The sequence below is a fragment of the Scyliorhinus torazame genome, chromosome 7 (assembly GCF_047496885.1).
Source record: "Scyliorhinus torazame isolate Kashiwa2021f chromosome 7, sScyTor2.1, whole genome shotgun sequence".
NCBI lineage: Eukaryota > Metazoa > Chordata > Chondrichthyes > Carcharhiniformes > Scyliorhinidae > Scyliorhinus > Scyliorhinus torazame.
Window position 1 is genome coordinate 195,440,588 of NC_092713.1, and position 20,352 is coordinate 195,460,939.

At 47.4% G+C, this 20,352-nt stretch overlaps 1 protein-coding gene across 1 annotated transcript in view; it reads left to right on the forward strand.

The window, feature by feature from the left end:
• The window catches only part of LOC140426764 (dedicator of cytokinesis protein 2-like), a 1,003,703-nt gene that overhangs the window by 831,751 nt on the left and 151,600 nt on the right, over window positions 1-20,352 (forward strand). Inside the window, exon 36 of the mRNA XM_072511919.1 lies at window positions 4,945-4,985. Coding sequence (XP_072368020.1) covers window positions 4,945-4,985 — 41 coding nt within the window. The remainder of the gene's footprint in view (window positions 1-4,944; window positions 4,986-20,352) is intronic.

Sequence of the window (20,352 nt, forward strand, 5' to 3'; positions counted from 1 at the left end):
TATCGTCCATATGTCCTCCCAATGACCAGCTGTCATGCTGCACCAAAGGGAGTGCTAAAGCGGCAAGAAAAGAAACAAAGAAGCAAACGGTGTGTCGAGAGGAGGTGTGAATGGCAGAATGAAGAACAGCTGCCAGCTGAAGGCATAAAACCAAAAACCGCAAAGAAATAGAACCAAATGTGGGTTGGGATTATGGGGTTGGATTTTCCAGCTCTCCCTGCAGAAAGTGATCCGGCAGCAGAGGCAGCCTGCCATTGGCCAGCGGCGGGATCTACCCATTCCGCCTATGTCTTTACCGTCTCACCGCCGGAGTACTCGCTGCAGGGCATCACCTTCGACGTTACCCGAGGATCCCATCAGTGGGAAGGGCAGGAAAATCCCACCCATAATCTGAAATTGTTAAACTCAAAATTGAGTCAAGAAAACTGAGAATTGTCTCATCGAAGGATTGTTGCAGGTTATAAAAAGAAGTTTGGTTACGAATTTCCTCCTGCTCTAGTCTTTCCTCCTGATGGTATTCACTCTAGCCATCTCCCTTTTTTTTTTTCGGGTCTCCCCTGGCTTAGTTCAGTTGGCAACACACGGGCCTGAGGCAGAATGCCATGGGATCAAACCCCAGTCCAGAGACTTAAGCACACAGTTGCTGCCACTTCAGTGAAGCAGCTGCACTTTTGGAAGTTTTGTCTTTTGGATGAGACGCTAAAGAGTCAGTTCTCTCTGTGGTCATAAAGGATCCCATGCCCTTATTCGTCAAAGTCGATTGTTTGGTGATTACCTTATTGCTGTTTGGGGATCTTGCTTTGCCAAGTGACCTGTTCTTTTTCCTACAATCCAACAGTAACTGATTAATTGGCTGTCGAAGAACTTTGGGTGGCCTGAAGTTGTGGAAGGCAATATCAGGTCTGTGTATGTCAGGCACTGTATAAATACATGCTATTTTTCCTCATTACCTATTCTCCAGATGGTGGATGCACAGCCTGCTCTAGGTGGATAGATTCCTCAGGGGCTCCTCCACTCCACAGTTGTTATCTCAGCCTATGAACAGAGGCCCAAAGATATTCCTGGCCCCCATCTAAAGCTATTGAGACACTGGCCTTAAGAGGAGCATATAAGATAAATTGACTCCCTCTTTCACTATGCCTTGCTCTGCCTCCCCTCATGATTATCCCTAAATCATGATGAGGGAGGTCTTGTGGCACAGTGGATAGGATCCTTGCCTCTGAGCCAGGAGCTCCGGGTTTGAGTCCCACCCAGGACTTGATGGCCAAGGAAGGTGCGTTCAGAACACAGCAAAACTGGTTGAGTGTCAACCTGCGAAATCCTTCCAACAAGCCAGTGGCTGATGGTAAGAGCAGAAGAGACCCTTGGCCAGCCATGCTTGATGTGGAGTGGCGCCCCTTAAGCTATGAGTCTCTGGCAACAGACTAGCGACCTGATCCGTGAATCACTAGTGTCATGTGAGAGTACCTTTAAGACATGGATGTTTAAGCAATGTACCTTTAAGAAAACAGTGATGTCAGAGAGTGGGTGGAGCTGGGCTTTAGATCAGCCATTTTGCAGTTTTAAGTTTCAGTTTGAAAAGAGCTTGGGGAGTGTCTGTGTTTTGCAGTGAGCTGGATTTGCCGTGATGTCTGCCATGAAAGACTCGCTGGATCATTTGGGTGATTTAAACTCATAATAGTAAAGGCTTTAACCTGATGTAATTCTGTTTAAAGGTGTTAAGTCTCTTGGAAGTTTGAAGGAACATTTTGAGGAATTATTTACTGTTGCAATATTTTCGGAGTTATCTTTGAAGTAAGGGGTGTTAAGAGATCCAATGTTTATTTAAGATGTTAAGTTGAGTTCATGGAATAAACAGTGTTTTGTGTTTAAAAACCCACGTGTCCATAATTGTAATCCCACACCTAGGGAACAAGCCGTGTGCTAGGAAAAGCAACAAATACATTAAAGGGGGAAGTGGGTTGAATCCATGATACATTTTGGTGTTCTGAAAAAGCCTCGCCCATAACACTAGCTATGAGAACAGACAAAAGTCTGCCTTAGTGCACCATTATGTATGGGAAGAGAATTGAAATGGAAATTGTGATGAAAAGTCACCTCGAGTTAAAGATATACCTTAGCACCCCAATTCAGAAGGACACCAATGTATCATTTTCTGATACCAAAATAATGGGTGAAATCTCTCTCCTTGAATCTTTTATCATAATGGACATGCCATAGCCTGAATCCATTTCACATCTCAGCTTGTACTTTCATCTAGCATTTAAATTTCATGTTTCTTCTTGAGACTGACAAATTTGAAACCCAAACTTGACTTCACCTCTCCATGACCTCCCGCATTATTTCTTCTCTCCGTGCCCCTATTCATGTCCCATCCTGATGGCCCCAATGCTTCAGTTCATCAATATTAGTTTGGAGCCCCTTATTACAAAGTAAGGAATAATTTTGTGGATTGTGTTTGAACACGTCTGCCATGGATATAGTTTCAACACTCACAGTTAGCCCATGGAGAAATATCTTGCTGCTCCACTGCACTTCAATTACTTTTTATTGCTTTGATTTAATTCTCAGCAAAATTAGCATGCAAAATTATAATGCATTGTAATTTGGCAGCTAGTTTGCATACAGCAAGCTCCCATGAACAGCATGAGATAATGACCAGATAATCAGTTTTTTAGTGATGTTGGATGAGGGATAAATATTGGCCTGGACGCTGGGGACAACTCCCCTGCTCTTCTTCAAATGGTGAAATGGGATCTGAGAGAATTTAAGGTGCAGTTCCATATTTTGCAGGGAATCTCTGCTACCACCTACAAAAAGTCCAAAGACAGAGCATTTCTCAACTCATAAAGTATCTAAATAATGCAAGGAATGATCCCATTCTAGGAATTTTGCACTTCTTTCCAACTCATCAACAGGCTATTAAATATTAAACTTATCAGCTGCCTTTTTGAATTTGTGGCAACACAGTTGACTCCTAACTTTTCCCTGTTGTTCCCTTCCCTTCATTTGCTTCACTCCCGTATGTCTGTCTCTCCAGTGCTGCTGGGATACTAGCCCACATCTTGGTTGCCTTCAATCATGGCGACTCCCAGTGCTTTCTTGGCTCCACAAATTACAGCTCCGTTAGAATGTCAAGTATTGTGCCTTCATTACAATTGAGTTGCATATTCCCCACCAGACCATTCCTTTCCAAGTTCTTCGAATGGCCTTCAAATTCCTTGACTTTGCTTTTTGATGTCCTCATTGTGACATTGTGATAAATGTACAGAACTATAAGGGTTAATGTTATGTCCAAATCAACCACTAGAGGGAGCGAGATGTAGAACTATGTAAGGTATCGATGCTAAGCATTGTGGGTGAGAGGTTGAGGAGAAAGCTAGAAGACAAACTAGGAAGGAGTGTGAGTGAGAACAGATCGTAGTTATTGTATTAGTGCAGAGATTAGTAGTAGATGAGTGTAGATTGTATGTTTATTATCAACTGTTTATTATATAGGAGTGTCAAATCCAATTAAGTACTGTAAATAAATCTTTAGCTTTGTTCAATATAAAAGCTATCACAGGGCAGCATGGTAGTATAGTGGTTAGCACAGTTGCTTCACAGCTCCAGGCTCCCAGGTTCGATTCTCGGCTGGGTCACTGTGCGGAGTCTGCACGTTCTCCCCGTGTCTGCATGGGTTTCCTCCAGGTGCTCCGGTTTCCTCCCACAGTCCAAAGATGTACGGGTTAGGTGGATTGACCATGCTAAATTGCCCTTAGTGTCCCAAAAAAAATTAAGTGGGGGTTACTGGGCTACGGGGATAGGGTAGATACGTGGGCTTCAATAGGGTGCTCTGTAAGGGCTGGTGCAGACTCGATGGGCCCAATGGCCTCCTTCTGCACTGTAAATTCTATGATTCTATTTATGGTCTTTGTGAACACTGTGCCAACCATCCTAAAATTAGCACCACAAAACACCACACATGTAGCTGCACCTCACCCTACCACGGCAATTTAAACTCGACTCACAGCTGCATATTCATCTTTTTCTCCTCAGGCTACCCCTGGTTCTATCATCAATGACTATTCTTTAAGTGGGCAGCACGGTAGCATAGTGGTTAGCACTGTGGTTTCGCAGCGCCAGGGTCCCAGGTTCGATTCCCCGCTGGGTCACTGTCTGTGCAGAGTCTGTACGTACTCCCCATGTCTGCGTGGGTTTCCTCCGTGTGCTCCGGTTTCCTCCCACAGTCCAAACACATGCAGGTTAGGTGGATAGGCCATGCTAAATTTCCCTTAGTGTCCAAAAAGGTTAGGAGGGGTTATCGGGTTAGGGGGATAGGATGGAACAAACAACAAAGAACAAAGAAATGTACAGCACAGGAACAGGCCCTTCGGCCCTCCAAGCCCGTGCCGACCATACTGCCCGACTAAACTACAATCTTCTACACCTCCACGAAGTGAGGGCTTAATTGGGTCGGTGCAGACTCGATGGGCCGAATGGCTTCCTTCTGCACTGTATGTTCTATGTTCTAAGTGTCTGTACCCCTGTTCCTGGAAAATTCTTTCAGTCAATCTCTTTCATTGACACCAGCCACCATGCTCCACCATTCTCCTTCAAATCCATTTTCTCATCCATGATTTTTTTCCCCTTCCGGACACCTTTCCATTTTCTCTTCAGCCTTCATTGCTCGTGCTCCTCCATTCCTGTCCGTCATTTCCAACTCAACTAAAGTGCTTAGGCATCTTTCCCCATATGCGAGGAACAGCCAGAAGTGATTGTCTGCTTGGTTGCAGCTTCTGAGTAAAGGACCAAACCAAAACATTAACCTGCTTTCTCTCTTTTCAGAGCACAGGCCACTACTGTCTGCCCCAGCCTTGTGGCTGAATCCTCCGACAAGATTTTAAAGCTATTGAAAGTTGTGTGTGTTGTTTAAATAACCACCTGTTATTGCTTCTGCCACAGAATTTCTACAAGGATATTAACCGGGAAGAGATGTACATAAGGTATTGTAAATAATAATGTTCAGCCATGACTATGCAATCTGTCTTCTTTACAAGCTTAGCATTGCAGATCCATATTTCATTTGATGCAGTGCGGTGACACCTGACTCCCATAATCGCTTTACTGGGGTTTTCTGAACTGCAAAAAAAGAGGTTATATTTGCGGATAATTAGTAATATGGAGTTTGTGACTTATTTTGAAGTTAGAATTTGGAATTCAATAAATAATGCAGCAATTAAGAGGGTGCACACAGGAGCAAAGGTAAAGATGAATTTTAACAGAACACAGATTAGCTCATCAGTATCCCTTAGTGTGTCTAGCCTTTCCCTGAAGCCACCAAGATTCAGGATCTGAAGACAGCTTTGCTCAGCATCTCAAGGTTTATGGGGTCCAATGTTCTCTGTTCACGTGATTCAGGTCACTATAAGTAGAGCGTTCAAAATAATTCCACACAATTGCTTATCTGTCACTGTGCGGTCACCGTGCCCTCCGACCAATATCACTTGAGTAGCGATGTAACATCGCAATCGAGCTCAAACCCCATCGTGATACCAAGAAAGAGGTTTATGTCATTCCAACTCATCACAGAATCCTTGTTAAAGCTCGACAGAATGTCAGTTTGGTGTAGGGATTGATGAGGGGATATGACATACTTGAGGGAATACATGCTCAGGTCAAGGATGCCCATTATAAAAAGGAAGATTACAAACAAAACAAAACAAACTCTCAACTGTTTGTGCAGTTATGGCTATAATGATGTTTACTGGATTAATAATCAGAGACCTGAACTAACAATCCAAAGAAGGTGATTCAAATCCCAAGGCAGTTTGAGAATTTGATTTCGACTTAAAGAAAAAGTTGGAAATGCAAAGCTGGGATCAGTAAAAGTGACCCTGAAGCTACTGTTGGTGTAAAAACTCCAACTGATTCAGTAAGGTCCTTTTAAGAAGGAAAACCTGCGATCTTAACTGGCCTGATCTCATATGTGACTCCAGTCCCACACCACATGGTTAACTCTTAGCTGTCGTCTGGGCTGAAGAAGTGACTCAATTCTATCGAAGGGCAATGTAGGTTCCACAAGAACGGGAGATGTTCAAGAGGATGGCCCATCACCATCTACCCTTGGCAATGAGGGATGGACAATTACCAATGACCTTTCCAGCAATAGCACGAATGAGTATGGTTCTTCTACAACCTTTTCTGAGGGATTTTGACACTGTCACTAGTTTGATGCACTATCTAGCTGTTTGTCTTCTCGTTAGCAGAGGCTAGCACTGTAGCACAATGGGTAGCACTGTTGCTTCACAACTTCAGGGTCCCAGGTTTGATTCCCGGCTTGGGTCACTGTCTGTGTGGAGTCTGCACATTCTCCCCGTGTCTGCGTGGATTTCCTCCAGGTGCTCCAGTTTCCTCCCACAAGTCCCAAAACACGTGCTGTTAGGTAATTTGGACATTCTGAATTCTCCCTCTGTGTACCCGAACAGGCGCTGGAATGTGGCGTCTAGTGGCTTTTCACAGTAACTTAATTGCAGTGTTAATGTAAGCCTACTTGTGACAATAAAGATTATAATAGTTGGACCTCAGTTGGTGTTGAACGAACAAGAACAGCTGCAATATAACTATTCCTTCTAAGACTGTGTACAGTCTTTTCGGTAAAGAAACGGTCTGGTCTGATATTTCGTTTACAGATCAAAGAATCAAGATTTCTCTCCAACTCCTTTCTAGGGATGAAAGAGAGGAATAATCCCCTCAACACTGCTCGTTCACCTCCATAGAACATAGAACATAGAACATTACAGCGCAGTACAGGCCCTTCAGCCCTCGATGTTGCGCCGACCTGTGAAACCACTCTAAAGCCCATCTACACTATTCCCTTATCGTCCATATGTGTATCCAATGACCATTTGAATGCCCTTAGTGTTGGCGAGTCCACTACTGTTGCAGGCAGGGCATTCCACGCCCTTACTACTCTCTGAGTAAAGAACCTACCTCTGACATCTGTCTTACATCTATCTCCCCTCAATTTAAAGCTATGTCTCCTCGTGCTAGACATCACCATCCAAGGAAGAAGGCTCTCACTGTCCACCCTATCCAATCCTCTGATCATCTTGTATGCCACCTCTTAACCTTCTTCTCTCTAACGAAAACAGCCTCAAGACCCTCAGCCTTTCCTCATAAGATCTTCCCTCCATACCAGGCAACATTCTGGTAAATCTCCTCTGCACCCTTTCCAAAGCTTCCACATCCTTCCTATAATGCGGCGACCAGAATTGCATGCAATACTCCAAATGCGGCCGTACCAGAGTTTTGTACAGCTGCAACATGACCTCATGTCTCTGAAACTTAATTCCTCTACCAATAAAAGCTAAAAGCTAACACACCGTACGCCTTCTTAACAACCCTCTCAACCTGGGTGGCAACTTTCAGGGATATATGTACATGGACACCGAGATCTCTCTGCTCATCCACACTGCCAAGAATCTTACCATTAGCCCAGTACACTGTCTTCCTGTTATTCCTTTCAAAATGAATCACCTCACACTTTTCTGCATTAAACTCCATTTGCCACCTCTCAGCCCAGCGCTGCAGCTTATCTATGTCCCTCTGTAACTTGTAACTTTGTCCACAACTCCACCGACTTTCGTGTCATCTGCAAATTTACTCATCCATCCTTCTGCGCATCCTCCAGGTCATTTATAAAAATGACAAACAGCAGTGGCCCCAAAACAGATCCTTGTGGTACACCACTAGTAACTGGACTCTAGTCTGAACATTTTCCATCAACCACCACACTCTGTCTTCCTGCTAGCCAATTTCTGATCCAAACTGCTAAATCACCCTAAATCCCATGCCTCCGTATTTTCTGCAGTAGCCTACCGTGGGGAACCTTATCAAACGCTTTACTGAAATCCACATACACCACATCAACTGCTTTACGCTCATCCACCTGTTTGGTCACCTTCTCAAAGAACTCAATAAGGTTTGTGAGGCACGACCTACCCTTCACAAAACCGAGTTGACTATCTCTAATCAAATTATTCCTTTCCAGATGATTATACATCCTATCTCTTTCCAAGATTTTGCCCACAACAGAAGTAAGGCTCACTGATCTATAGTTACCGGGGTTGTCTCTACTTCCCTTCTTGAACAAGGGGACAACATTTGCTATCCTCCAGTCTTCTGGCACTATTCCTGTAGACAAAGATGACTTAAAGATCAAAGCCAAAGGCTCAGCAATCTCCTCCCTAGCTTCCCAGAGAATCCTAGGATAAATCCCATCCAGCCCAGGGGACTTATCTATTTTCACACTTTCCAGAATTGCTAACACCTCCTCCTTATGAACTTCAAGCCCTTCTAGTCTAGTCGCCTGAATCTCAGTATTCTCCTCGACAACATTGTCTTTTTCCTGTGTGAATACTGACGAAAAATATTCATTTAGCACCTCTCCTATCTCCTCGGACTCCAAGCACAACTTCCCACTCCTGTCCTTGACATACTTACCCTAGTCATTCGTTTATTCCTGACATATCTAGAGAAAGCTTTAGGGTTATCCTTGATCCTGCCTGCCAAAGACTTCTCATGTCCCTTCCTGGCTCTCCTTAGCTCTCTCTTTAGGTCCTTCCTAGCTAACTTGTAACTCTCGAGCACCCTAACTGAACCTTCATGTCTCATCTTTACATAAGCCTCCTTCTTCCTCTTGACAAGTGTTTTGACTGCTTTAGTAAACCACGGTTCCCTTGCTCGACCACTTCCTCCCTGCCTGACAGGTACATACTTATCAAGGACACGCAGTAGCTGTTCCTTGAACAAGCTCCACATTTCCATTGTGCCCATCCCCTGCAGTATTCCTCTTCATCCGTTGCATCCTAAGTCTTGCCTCATTGCATCATAATTGCCTTTCCCCCAGATATAACTCTTGCCCTGCGGTATATACCTATCCCTTTCCATCACTAAAGTAAACGTAATCGAATTGTGGTCACTGTCACCAAAGTGCTCACCTACCTCCAAATCTAACACCTGTCCTGGTTCAATACCCAGTACCAAATCCAATATGGCCTCACCTCTCGTTGGCCTATCTACATACTATGTCAGGAAACCCTCCTGCATACAGTGGACAAAAACGGACCCATCTAAAGTACTCGAACTATAGCGTTTCCAGTCAATATTTGGAAAGTTAAAGTCTCCCATAACAACGACCCAGTTGCTTTCGCTCCTATCCAGAATCATCTTTGCAATCCTTTCCTCTACATCTCTGGAACTATTTGGAGGCCTATAGAAAACCCCTAACAGGGTGACCTCTCCTTTCTTGTTTCTAACCTCAGCCCATACTACCTCAGTAGACGAGTCCTCATCAAACGTCCTTTCTGCCACCATAATACTGTCCTTGACTAACAATGCCACCCCTCCCCCTCTTTTACCACCTTCCCTGTGCTTACTGAAATATCTAAACCCCGGCACCTGCGGCAACCATTCCTGTCCCTGCTCTGTCCATGTCTCCGAAATGGCCACAACATCGAAGTCCCAGGTACCAACCCATGCCGCAAGTTCACCCACCTTATTCCGGATGCTCCTGGCATTGAAGAAGACACACTTTGAAACCTTACTCATGACCTCACTAGTCTCAACCTCCTGTATACTGGAGCTACAATTCAGGTTCCCAAGCCCCTGCAGGAATAAGAAGGGTGCAGTCACAATGTTGGGGGTTTACTACAGGCCTCCCAACAGCCAGCGGGAGATAGAGGAGCAGATAGGTAGACAGATTTTGGAAAAGAGTAAAAACAACAGGGTTGTGGTGATGGGAGACTTCAACTTCCCCAATATTGACTGGGACTCACTTAGTGCCAGGCGCTTAGACGGGGCGGAGTTTGTAAGGAGTATCCAGGAGGGCTTCTTAAAACAATATGTAGACAGTCCAACTAGGGAAGGGGCGGTACTGGACCTGGTATTGGGGAATGAGCCCGGCCAGGTGGTAGATGTTTCAGTAGGGGAGCATTTCGGTAACAGTGACCACAATTCAGTAAGTTTTAAAGTACTGGTGGACAAGGATAAGAGTGGTCCTAGGATGAATGTGCTAAATTGGGGGAAGACTAATTATAACAATATTAGGCGGGAACTGAAGAACATAGATTGGGGGCGGATGTTTGAGGGCAAATCAACATCTGACATGTGGGAGGCTTTCAAGTGTCAGTTGAAAGGAATTCAGGACCGGCATGTTCCTGTGAGGAAGACGGATAAATACGGCAATTTTCGGGAACCTTGGATAACGAGAGATATTGTAGGCCTCGTCAAAAAGAAAAAGGAGGCATTTGTCAGGGCTAAAAGGCTGGGAACAGACGAAGCCTGCGTGGAATATAAGGAAAGTAGGAAGGAACTTAAGCAAGGAGTCAGGAGGGCTAGAAGGGGTCACGAAAAGTCATTGGCAAATAGGGTTAAGGAAAATCCCAAGGCTTTTTACACGTACATAAAAAGCAAGAGGGTAGCCAGGGAAAGGGTTGGCCCACTGAAGGATAGGCAAGGGAATCTATGTGTGGAGACAGAGGAAATGGGCGAGGTACTAAATGAATACCTTGCATCAGTATTCACCAAAGAGAAGAAATTGGTAGATGTTGAGTCTGGAGAAGGGTGTGTAGATAGCCTGGGTCACATTGAGATCCAAAAAGACGAGGTGTTGGGTGTCTTAAAAAATATTAAGGTAGATAAGTCCCCAGGGCCTGATGGGATCTATCCCAGAATACTGAAAGAGGCTGGAGAGGAAATTGCTGAGGCCTTGACAGAAATCTTTGGATCCTCACTGTCTTCAGGGGATGTCCCGGATGACTGGAGAATAGCCAATGTTGTTCCTCTGTTTAAGAAGGGTAGCAAGGATAATCCAGGGAACTACAGGCCGGTGAGCCTTACTTCAGTGGTAGGGAAATTACTGGAGAGAATTCTTCGAGACAGGATCTACTCCCATTTGGAAGCAAATGGACGTATTAGTGAGAGGCAGCATGGTTTTGTGAAGGGGAGGTCGTGTCTCACTAACTTGATAGAGTTTTTCGAGGAGGTCACTAAGATGATTGATGCAGGTAGGGCAGTGGATGTTGTCTATATGGACTTCAGTAAGGCCTTTGACAAGGTCCCTCATGGTAGACTAGTACAAAAGGTGAAGTCACACTGGATCAGGGGTGAGCTGGCAAGGTGGATACAGAACTGGCTAGGTCATAGAAGGCAGAGAGTAGCAATGGAAGGATGCTTTTCTAATTGGAGGCCTGTGACCAGTGGTGTTCCACAGGGATCAGTGCTGGGACCTTTGCTCTTTGTAGTATATATAAATGATTTGGAGGAAAATGTAACTGGTCTGATTAGTAAGTTTGCAGACGACACAAAGGTTGGTGGAATTGCGGATAGCGATGAGGACTGTCAGAGGATACAGCAGGATTTAGATTGTTTGGAGACTTGGGCGGAGAGATGGCAGATGGAGTTTAATCCAGACAAATGTGAGGTAATGCATTTTGGAAGGTCTAATGCAGGTAGGGAATATACAGTGAATGGTAGAACCCTCAAGAGTATTGAAAGTCAAAGAGATCTAGGAGTACAGGTCCACAGGTCATTGAAAGGGGCAACACAGGTGGAGAAGGTAGTCAAGAAGGCATACGGCATGCTTGCCTTCATTGGCCGGGGCATTGAGTATAAGAATTGGCAAGTCATGTTGCAGCTGTATAGAACCTTAGTTAGGCCACACTTGGAGTATAGTGTTCAATTCTGGTCGCCACACTACCAGAAGGATGTGGAGGCTTTAGCGAGGGTGCAGAAGAGATTTACCAGAATGTTGCCTGGTATGGAGGGCATTAGCTATGAGGAGCGGTTGAATAAACTCGTTTTGTTCTCACTGGAACGAAGGAGGTTGAGGGGAGACCTGATAGAGGTCTACAAAATTATGAGGGGCATAGTCAGAGTGGATAGTCAGAGGCTTTTCCCCAGGGTAGAGGGGCCAATTACTAGGCGGCATAGGTTTAAGGTGAGAGTGACAAGGTTTAGAGTAGATGTACGAGGCAAGTTTTTTACGCAGAGGGTAGTGGGTGCCTGGAACTCGCTACCGGACGAGGTGGTGGAAGCAGGGACGATAGTGACATTTAAGGGGCATCTTGACGACTTCCGGGTGCGGCGATGACCAGCTGAGTCGCACGTTTCGGCAGCTCCCGGTGAAACGGACTTTTGGGCTCTTGAAAGGAGCCCCAACGGCAATTTTGACGGCTAAAAACACTGTGCGGTAAACCAGAAGGGAATCCCCCCTGGATACGGATGAAAAAAGGAGGAGAAAGTGGCCGGATTGCAGTGGATCCTTTAGAACAGCGGCAAGGAAGGCAAGCAAAAACCAAAATGGCGTCGGAAGGTGGCAGTTTAACATGGGGCCCTGAACAACAAGAGTTCTTGAAATGCTGTGTGGAAGAGCTCAAAAAGGAAATGAAGAAAGAGCTGTTGGCCCCGATACTACAGGCGATCGAAGGGCTAAAGGAGGAACAAAAGACCCAGGAGCGGGAGCTTCGGGTCGTGAAGGCAAAGGCAGCTGAGAATGAGGACGACATACAGGGCCTGGTGGTGAAGACGGAGATGCATGAGGCACATCAGAAACGATGTGTGGAAAGGTTGGAGGCACTGGAGAACAACACAAGGAGGAACAACCTGAGGATTCTTGGTCTTCCTGAAGGTGCGGAGGGAGCGGACGTCGGGGCATATGTGAGCACGATGCTGCACTCGTTAATGGGAGCGGAGGCCCCGGCGGGTCCGTTGGAGGTGGCGGGAGCATACCGAGTGATGGCGCGAGGACCGAGAGCAGGAGAAATTCCCAGAGCCATAGTGGTGAGATTCCTCCGTTTTAAGGATAGAGAAATGGTCCTTAGATGGGCAAAGAAAACTCGGAGCAGTAAATGGGAGAACGCGGTGATCCACGTTTATCAAGACTGGAGTGCGGAGGTGGCGAGAAGGAGGGCGAGCTTTAATCGGGCAAGGCGGTGCTTCATAAAAAGAAGATAACATTTGGAATGCTGCAACCGGCAAGACTGTGGGTCACATACCGAGGGGGGCACCACTACTTTGAGACGGCGGATGAAGCGTGGACTTTTATTGTGGAAGAAAAACTGGAATGAGCGGGTTATTAAAAAGAACGTTTGAACAAAGTGGTGGGGTGAATGTGGGGGGCGAAGAGGGGGGTTAAAAAGGGGGGAAAGAGGAGTTTTATGTACTAATCCTGCGATGTGGTAACTTTTCTCTCTTCCACAGGTGGTGAAGGGGGGAGGAGGGGAGGTGGAGGAGATGGGGCTTTGGCCATTGGGGGCGGGGCCAAGGGAGAAGCGCGGGCTTGGTTCCCGCGCTATGATAATCATGGCGGGAATAGAGAAGCAGGAAGGAGGGGGCGTCGCACGGTGCGAGCCGAGGTCACGGGGGGAAGCCGAGGTCGGCCAGAGTTTGCTGACTTCTGGGAGCAACATGGGGGGAGTAATTACGCTAGCGGGGGATCTAGCGTGGGGGGTGGGAGGGGGGAATTACTGGGTTGCTGCTGCTGGGGAGAGGGGGGAGCTGGTATGGGAGGGGATGAGCGGGGGGGCACCGCCTGGGGGAGATACAGCTGCGTGGGAACCGGGTGAGGAGCTGGAAAAAGGGGATGGCTAATCGACAGGGGGGGGGTAGGAAGCCCCCCAACCCGGCTGATCACGTGGAACGTGAGAGGGCTGAACGGGCCGATAAAGAGGGCACGGGTACTCGCACACCTTAAGAAACTTAAGGCAGATGTGGTTATGTTACAGGAAACGCACCTGAAACTGATAGGCCAGGTTAGGCTACGCAAAGGATGGGTGGGGCAGGTGTTCCATTCGGGGCTAGATGCGAAAAACAGGGGGGTGGCTATATTAGTGGGGAAGCGGGTAATGTTCGAGGCAAAGACTATAGTGGCGGATAACGGGGGCAGATACGTGATGGTGAGTGGCAAACTACAGGGGGAGACGGTGGTTTTGGTAAACGTATATGCCCCGAACTGGGATGATGCCAATTTTATGAGGCGGATGCTAGGACGCATTCCGGACCTAGAGATGGGAAAGCTGATAATGGGGGGAGATTTTAATACGGTGTTGGAACCAGGGCTGGATAGGTCGAAGTCCAGGACTGGAAGGAGGCCGGCAGCAGCCAAGGTACTTAAAGATTTTATGGAGCAGATGGGAGGTGTAGACCCGTGGAGATTTAGCAGACCTAGGAGTAAGGAGTTCTCGTTTTTCTCCTATGTCCATAAAGTCTACTCGCGAATAGACTTTTTTGTGCTGGGAAGGGCGTTGATCCCGAAGGTGAGGGGAACGGAGTATAGGGCTATAGCCATTTCGGATCACGCTCCACACTGGGTAGACTTGGAGATAGGGGAGGAAACAGGAGGGCGCCCACCCTGGAGAATGGACATGGGACTAATGGCAGATGAGGGGGTGTGTCTAAGGGTGAGGGGGTGCATTGAAAAGTACTTGGAACTCAATGATAATGGGGAGGTCCAGGTGGGAGTGGTCTGGGAGGCGCTGAAGGCGGTGGTTAGAGGGGAGCTGATATCAATAAGGGCACATAAAGGGAAGCAGGAGAGTAAGGAACGGGAGCGGTTGCTGCAAGAACTTTTGAGGGTGGACAGACAATATGCGGAAGCACCGGAGGAGGGACTGTACAGGGAAAGGCAAAGGCTACATGTAGAATTTGACTTGCTGACTACGGGCACTGCAGAGGCACAATTGGGGAAGGCACAGGGTGTACAGTACGAATATGGGGAGAAGGCGAGCAGGTTGCTGGCACACCAATTGAGGAAAAGGGGAGCAGCGAGGGAAATAGGGGGAGTGAGGGATGAGGAAGGAGAGATGGAGCGGGGAGCGGAGAGAGTGAATGGAGTGTTCAAGACATTTTATAAAAAATTATATGAAGCTCAACCCCCGGATGGGAGGGAGAGAATGATGGGCTTTTTGGATCGGCTGGAATTTCCCAAAGTGGAAGAGCAGGAAAGGGTGGGACTGGGAGCACAGATCGAGGTAGAAGAAGTGGTGAAAGGAATTAGGAGCATGCAGGCGGGAAAGGCCCCGGGACCGGATGGTTTCCCAGTCGAATTCTATAGAAAATATGTGGACTTGCTCGCCCCGGTATTGACGAGGACCTTTAATGAGGCAAAGGAAAGGGGACAACTGCCCCCGACTATGTCTGAAGCAACGATATCGCTTCTCTTAAAGAAGGAAAATGATCCGCTACAATGCAGGTCCTATAGACCTATTTCCCTCCTAAATGTAGATGCCAAGATCCTGGCCAAGGTAATGGCAATGAGAATAGAGGAATGTGTCCCGGGGGTGGTCCACGAGGACCAAACTGGGTTTGTGAAGGGGAGACAGCTGAACATGAATATACGGAGACTGTTAGGGGTAATGATGATGCCCCCACCAGAGGGGGAAACGGAGATAGTAGTGGCGATGGATGCCGAGAAAGCATTTGATAGAGTGGAGTGGGATTATTTGTGGGAGGTGTTGAGGAGATTTGGTTTTGGAGAGGGGTATGTTAGATGGGTGCAGCTGTTGTATAGGGCCCCGATGGCGAGCGTGGTCACGAATGGACGGGGATCTGCATATTTTCGGCTCCATAGAGGGACAAGGCAGGGATGCCCTCTGTCCCCATTATTGTTTGCACTGGCGATTGAGCCCCTGGCGATAGCGTTGAGGGGTTCCAAGAAGTGGAGGGGAGTACTTAGAGGAGGAGAAGAACACCGGGTATCTTTGCATGCGGACGATTTGTTACTATATGTGGCAGACCCGGCGGAGGGGATGCCAGAAATAATGCGGATACTTGGGGAGTTTGGGGATTTGTCAGGGTATAAATTGAACATGGGGAAAAGTGAGTTGTTTGTGGTGCATCCAGGGGAGCAGAGTAGAGAAATAGAGGACCTACCGTTGAGGAAGGTAACAAGGGACTTTCGTTACCTGGGGATCCAGATAGCCAAGAATTGGGGCACATTGCATAGGTTAAATTTAACGCGGTTGGTGGAACAAATGGAGGAGGATTTCAAGAAATGGGATATGGTATCCCTGTCACTGGCAGGGAGGGTGCAGGCGGTTATGATGGTGGTCTTCCCGAGATTCCTCTTTGTGTTTCAGTGCCTCCCGGTGGTGATCTCGAAGGCTTTTTTTAAAAGGATTGAAAAGAGCATCATGGGTTTTGTGTGGGCCGGGAAGACCCCAAGAGTGAGGAAGGGATTCTTACAGCGTAGCAGGGATAGGGGGGGGGGGCTGGCACTACCGAGCCTAAGTGAGTATTATTGGGCCGCTAATATTTCAATGGTGAGTAAGTGGATGGGAGAGGAGGAGGGAGCGGCGTGGAAGAGATTAGAGAGGGCGTCCTGTAGGGGGACTAGCCTACAGGCTATGGTGACAGCCCCATTGCCGTTCTCACCGAGGAACTACACCACAAGCCCGGTGGTGGTGGCTACAATGAAGATTTGGGGACAGTGGAGACGGCATAGGGGAAAGACTGGAGCCTTGGGGGGGTCCCCGATAAGAAACAACCATAGGTTTGCCCCGGGGGGAATGGATGGGGGATATGGAATGTGGCAAAGAGCAGGAATAACGCAACGGAAAGATCTGTTTGTGGATGGGAAGTTCGCGAGTCTGGGAGCGCTGACCGAGAAATATGGGTTGCCCCAAGGGAATGCATTCAGGTATATGCAACTGAGGGCTTTTGCGAGGCAACAGGTGAGGGAATTCCCGCAGCTCCCGACACAAGAGGTGCAGGACAGAGTGATCTCAAAGACATGGGTGGGGGATGGTAAGGTGTCAGATATATATAGGGAAATGAGGGACGAAGGGGAGACTATGGTAGATGAACTAAAAGGGAAATGGGAAGAAGAGCTGGGGGAGGAGATTGAGGAGGGGCTGTGGGCAGATGCCCTAAGCAGGGTAAACTCGTCGTCCTCGTGTGCCAGGCTAAGCCTGATTCAGTTTAAGGTATTACACAGGGCGCATATGACTGGAGCACGGCTCAGTAAATTTTTTGGGGTGGAGGATAGGTGTGCGAGGTGCTCGAGAAGCCCAGCGAATCATACCCATATGTTTTGGTCATGCCCGGCACTACAGGGGTTTTGGAGGGGGGTGACAAAGGTGCTTTCAAAAGTAGTGGGGGTCCGGGTCGAACCAAGCTGGGGGTTGGCTATATTTGGGGTTGCACAAGAGCCGGGAGTGCAGGAGGCGAGAGAGGCCGATGTTTTGGCCTTTGCGTCCCTAGTAGCCCGGCGCAGGATATTGCTAATGTGGAAAGAAGCCAAGCCCCCGGGGGTGGAGACCTGGATAAATGACATGGCAGGGTTTATAAAGCTAGAGCGGATTAAGTTCGTTCTAAGGGGGTCGGCTCAAGGGTTCACCAGGCGGTGGCAACCGTTCGTCGAATACCTCGCAGAAAGATAGAGGGAATGGAAAAAGAAGGCAGCAGCAGCAGCCCAGAATCGGGGGGGGTGGGGGGGAGGGGGGGGGATGGGGGGGGGGGGAGGAACCAGAAGGACTCTCAGGGTTGTTAATATATACTGTATAATATGTATAGGTCGTTGCTACAGATAATTATATATTGGACTGTTTAATTATATTTTTGGAGAGTGTTACTTGTGATAAGGCAGTTGCCAATTAGGGTTAGTTTTCATTTTTGTTATTTATTATTTATCCATTTTCTGTTTATAAAATAGGTCATTGTTATTTGTGTTGTTATAATATTGTGTAAAGGATGCACAATGTACTGTGTTGGTTGACCAAAAATTTTCAATAAAATATTTTTTTTAAAAAAGGGGCATCTTGACAAATACATGAATAGGATGGGAATAGAGGGATACGGACCCAGGAAGTGTAGAAGATTGTAGTTTAGTCGGGCAGCATGGTCGGCACGGGCTTGGAGGGCCGAAGGGCCTGTTCCTGTGCTGTACATTTCTTTGTTCTTTGTTCTTTGTTCTTTGTTCTTTGAACAAGTTTAAACCCTCCCGAAGCGCATTCGCAAATTTCCCCCCCAGGATATTGGTACCCCTCTGGTCCAGGTGTAGACCATCCCGTTTGTAGAGGTCCCACCGACACCAGAATGAGTCCCAATTATCCAGAAATCTGAAACCCTCCCTCCTGCACCATCCCTGTAGCCACATGTTCAACTCCTCTCTCTCCCTATTCCTCGTCTCGCTATCACGTGGCACGGGTAACAACCCAGAGATAATACCTCTGTTTGTCCTAGATCTATGTTTCGACCCTCGCTCCCTGAATTCCTGCCTTACATTCCTATCCCTTTTCCTACCTATGTCGTTGGTACCTATGTGGACCACGACTTGGGGCTGCTCCCCCTCCCCCTTAAGGATCCTGAAAACACGATCCGAGACATCACGCACCCTGGCACCTGGGAGGCAACACACCAACCGCGAGTCTCTCTCGTTCCCACAGAATCTCCTATCTCTCCCCCTAACTATGGAGTCTCCAATGACTAAAGCTCTACTCCTTTCCCCCTTCCCTTCTGAGCAACAGGGACAGACTCTGTGCCAGAGACCTGTACCCCATGGCTTACCCCTGGTAAGTCGTCCCCCCAACAGTATCCAAAGCGGTATACTTGTTACTAAGGGGAACGACCACAGGGGATCCCTGTTATGACTGCTTCCTCCCATATGACCGTCACCCATCTATCTTTATTCTTCGGAGTAACTACATCCCTGAAGCTTCTATCTGTGACCACCTCTGCCTCCCGAATGATCCAAAGTTCATCCAGCTCCAGCTCCAGTTCCCTAAGTGTCTGAGGAGCTGGAGATGGGTGCACTTCCCACAGGTGAAATCAGCAGGGACACTGACAGCGTCCCTGCCCTCAAATATTCTGCAGGAGGAACATTGCACTACCTTCCCTGCCACCCCCTCTAGATAAAAAAAGAAAAAGGAAAGAAAGAGCTTACCTGTTATTCACTCCCATAGCCTGAGTTGGAATTCAGGTGAAGGATTGGGATGAATTTGTCTTTTGACTGCTGGCTGATGGTCCTGTATGAAATGCGTTGATCAGCCTCGATCCTGCTTGAGTGGGTCCTGACCTACAGCACCAATGTATCCAACACCACTGACAATCTGACACAGGGAGACTACAGAGAGGCTAGTGTGAGAAATGGGAGAAGGGAATAGTCTCAATGGTGCAGTATTGAGAACTATTGGTACAGATTTTGGGTTGGGGGTAGAGGGTTGATGCATATTGGTAGGGCAGAGTTAAGAAAGCTTTATTCGTCTTCGGCTGTGAGTGACCTGTGCTTACCTGAGGCTAGTTGCCATAAAATGAGAGAAGTTTCATTCACCCAAATCTGCACATGCTACATGTATTTTTAAAATTGACCCAATGTTCCTGTCTTCCAAGGACCTCCTATGCAGCAATGCAGATCAGATGCTGGACCATAAATGGGCACCCCATGGCCATCGTAGTGGTTAGCACTGCTGCCTCACAGCACCAAGGACCCGGGTTCAATTCCGGCCTTGGGTAACTGTCTGTGTGGAATTTGCACGTTCTCCCCGTGTCTGCGTGGGTTTCCTCCAGGTGCTCCGGTTTCGTCCCACAGTCCAAAGATGTGAAGGTTAGGTGTATTGGCTAAAATTGCCCCTTAGTGTCCAAAGAAATGGAGGTTAGGTGAGGTTACGAGGATAGGGTGGGGGAAGTGGGCCTGGGTGGGCTGCTCTTTCTGAAAATCGGTACTAGCTCGATGGGCCACATGGCCTCCTTCTGCACTGTAGGAATTCTATGGATACTACTGTGCAACTACCTATTGACACTCTCTAGAGTCACATATGCACAATTGTCCCTTAGATGTGTTCAGACCTGCCAGTGTGTATAAAAGCCTTTAAGATTTATCTTGGGGGGGTGAGAAACAAAAAGTTGTTTTTATATAATACCTTTCACCGCCGCAGTCTTTCAATCATGTCTGATAAAGTGGAACTTTGTGCTGGAGTATTGTGTGCTGTTCTGGAATCGACATGATAGCAGGAATTTGATAGCACTGGAAAGGGTTCGGTGGTGATTTACCAGGATGTTGCCTGGGCTGGAGAGTTTTGAGATATGAAGAGAGATTGGATAGACTGGGGTTGTTTTCTTTGGAGCAGAAGAGACTTTGGGGATCATTATTGAGATGTATAAAATTATGAGGGGCATTGATGGAGTAGACAGGAAGAAACCTTTCCCCTTGGTGGAGGGGTCAATGCCTATGGGGCATAGATTTAAGTTAAGGGGCAGGAGGTTTAGAGCTGATGGGAGGAAAAACTTTTTCACCCAGAGGGTGATGGGAGTCTGGAACTCTCTGCCTGAAAGGCTGGTGGAGGCAGAGACCCTCATAAAATTCAAGACGTATTT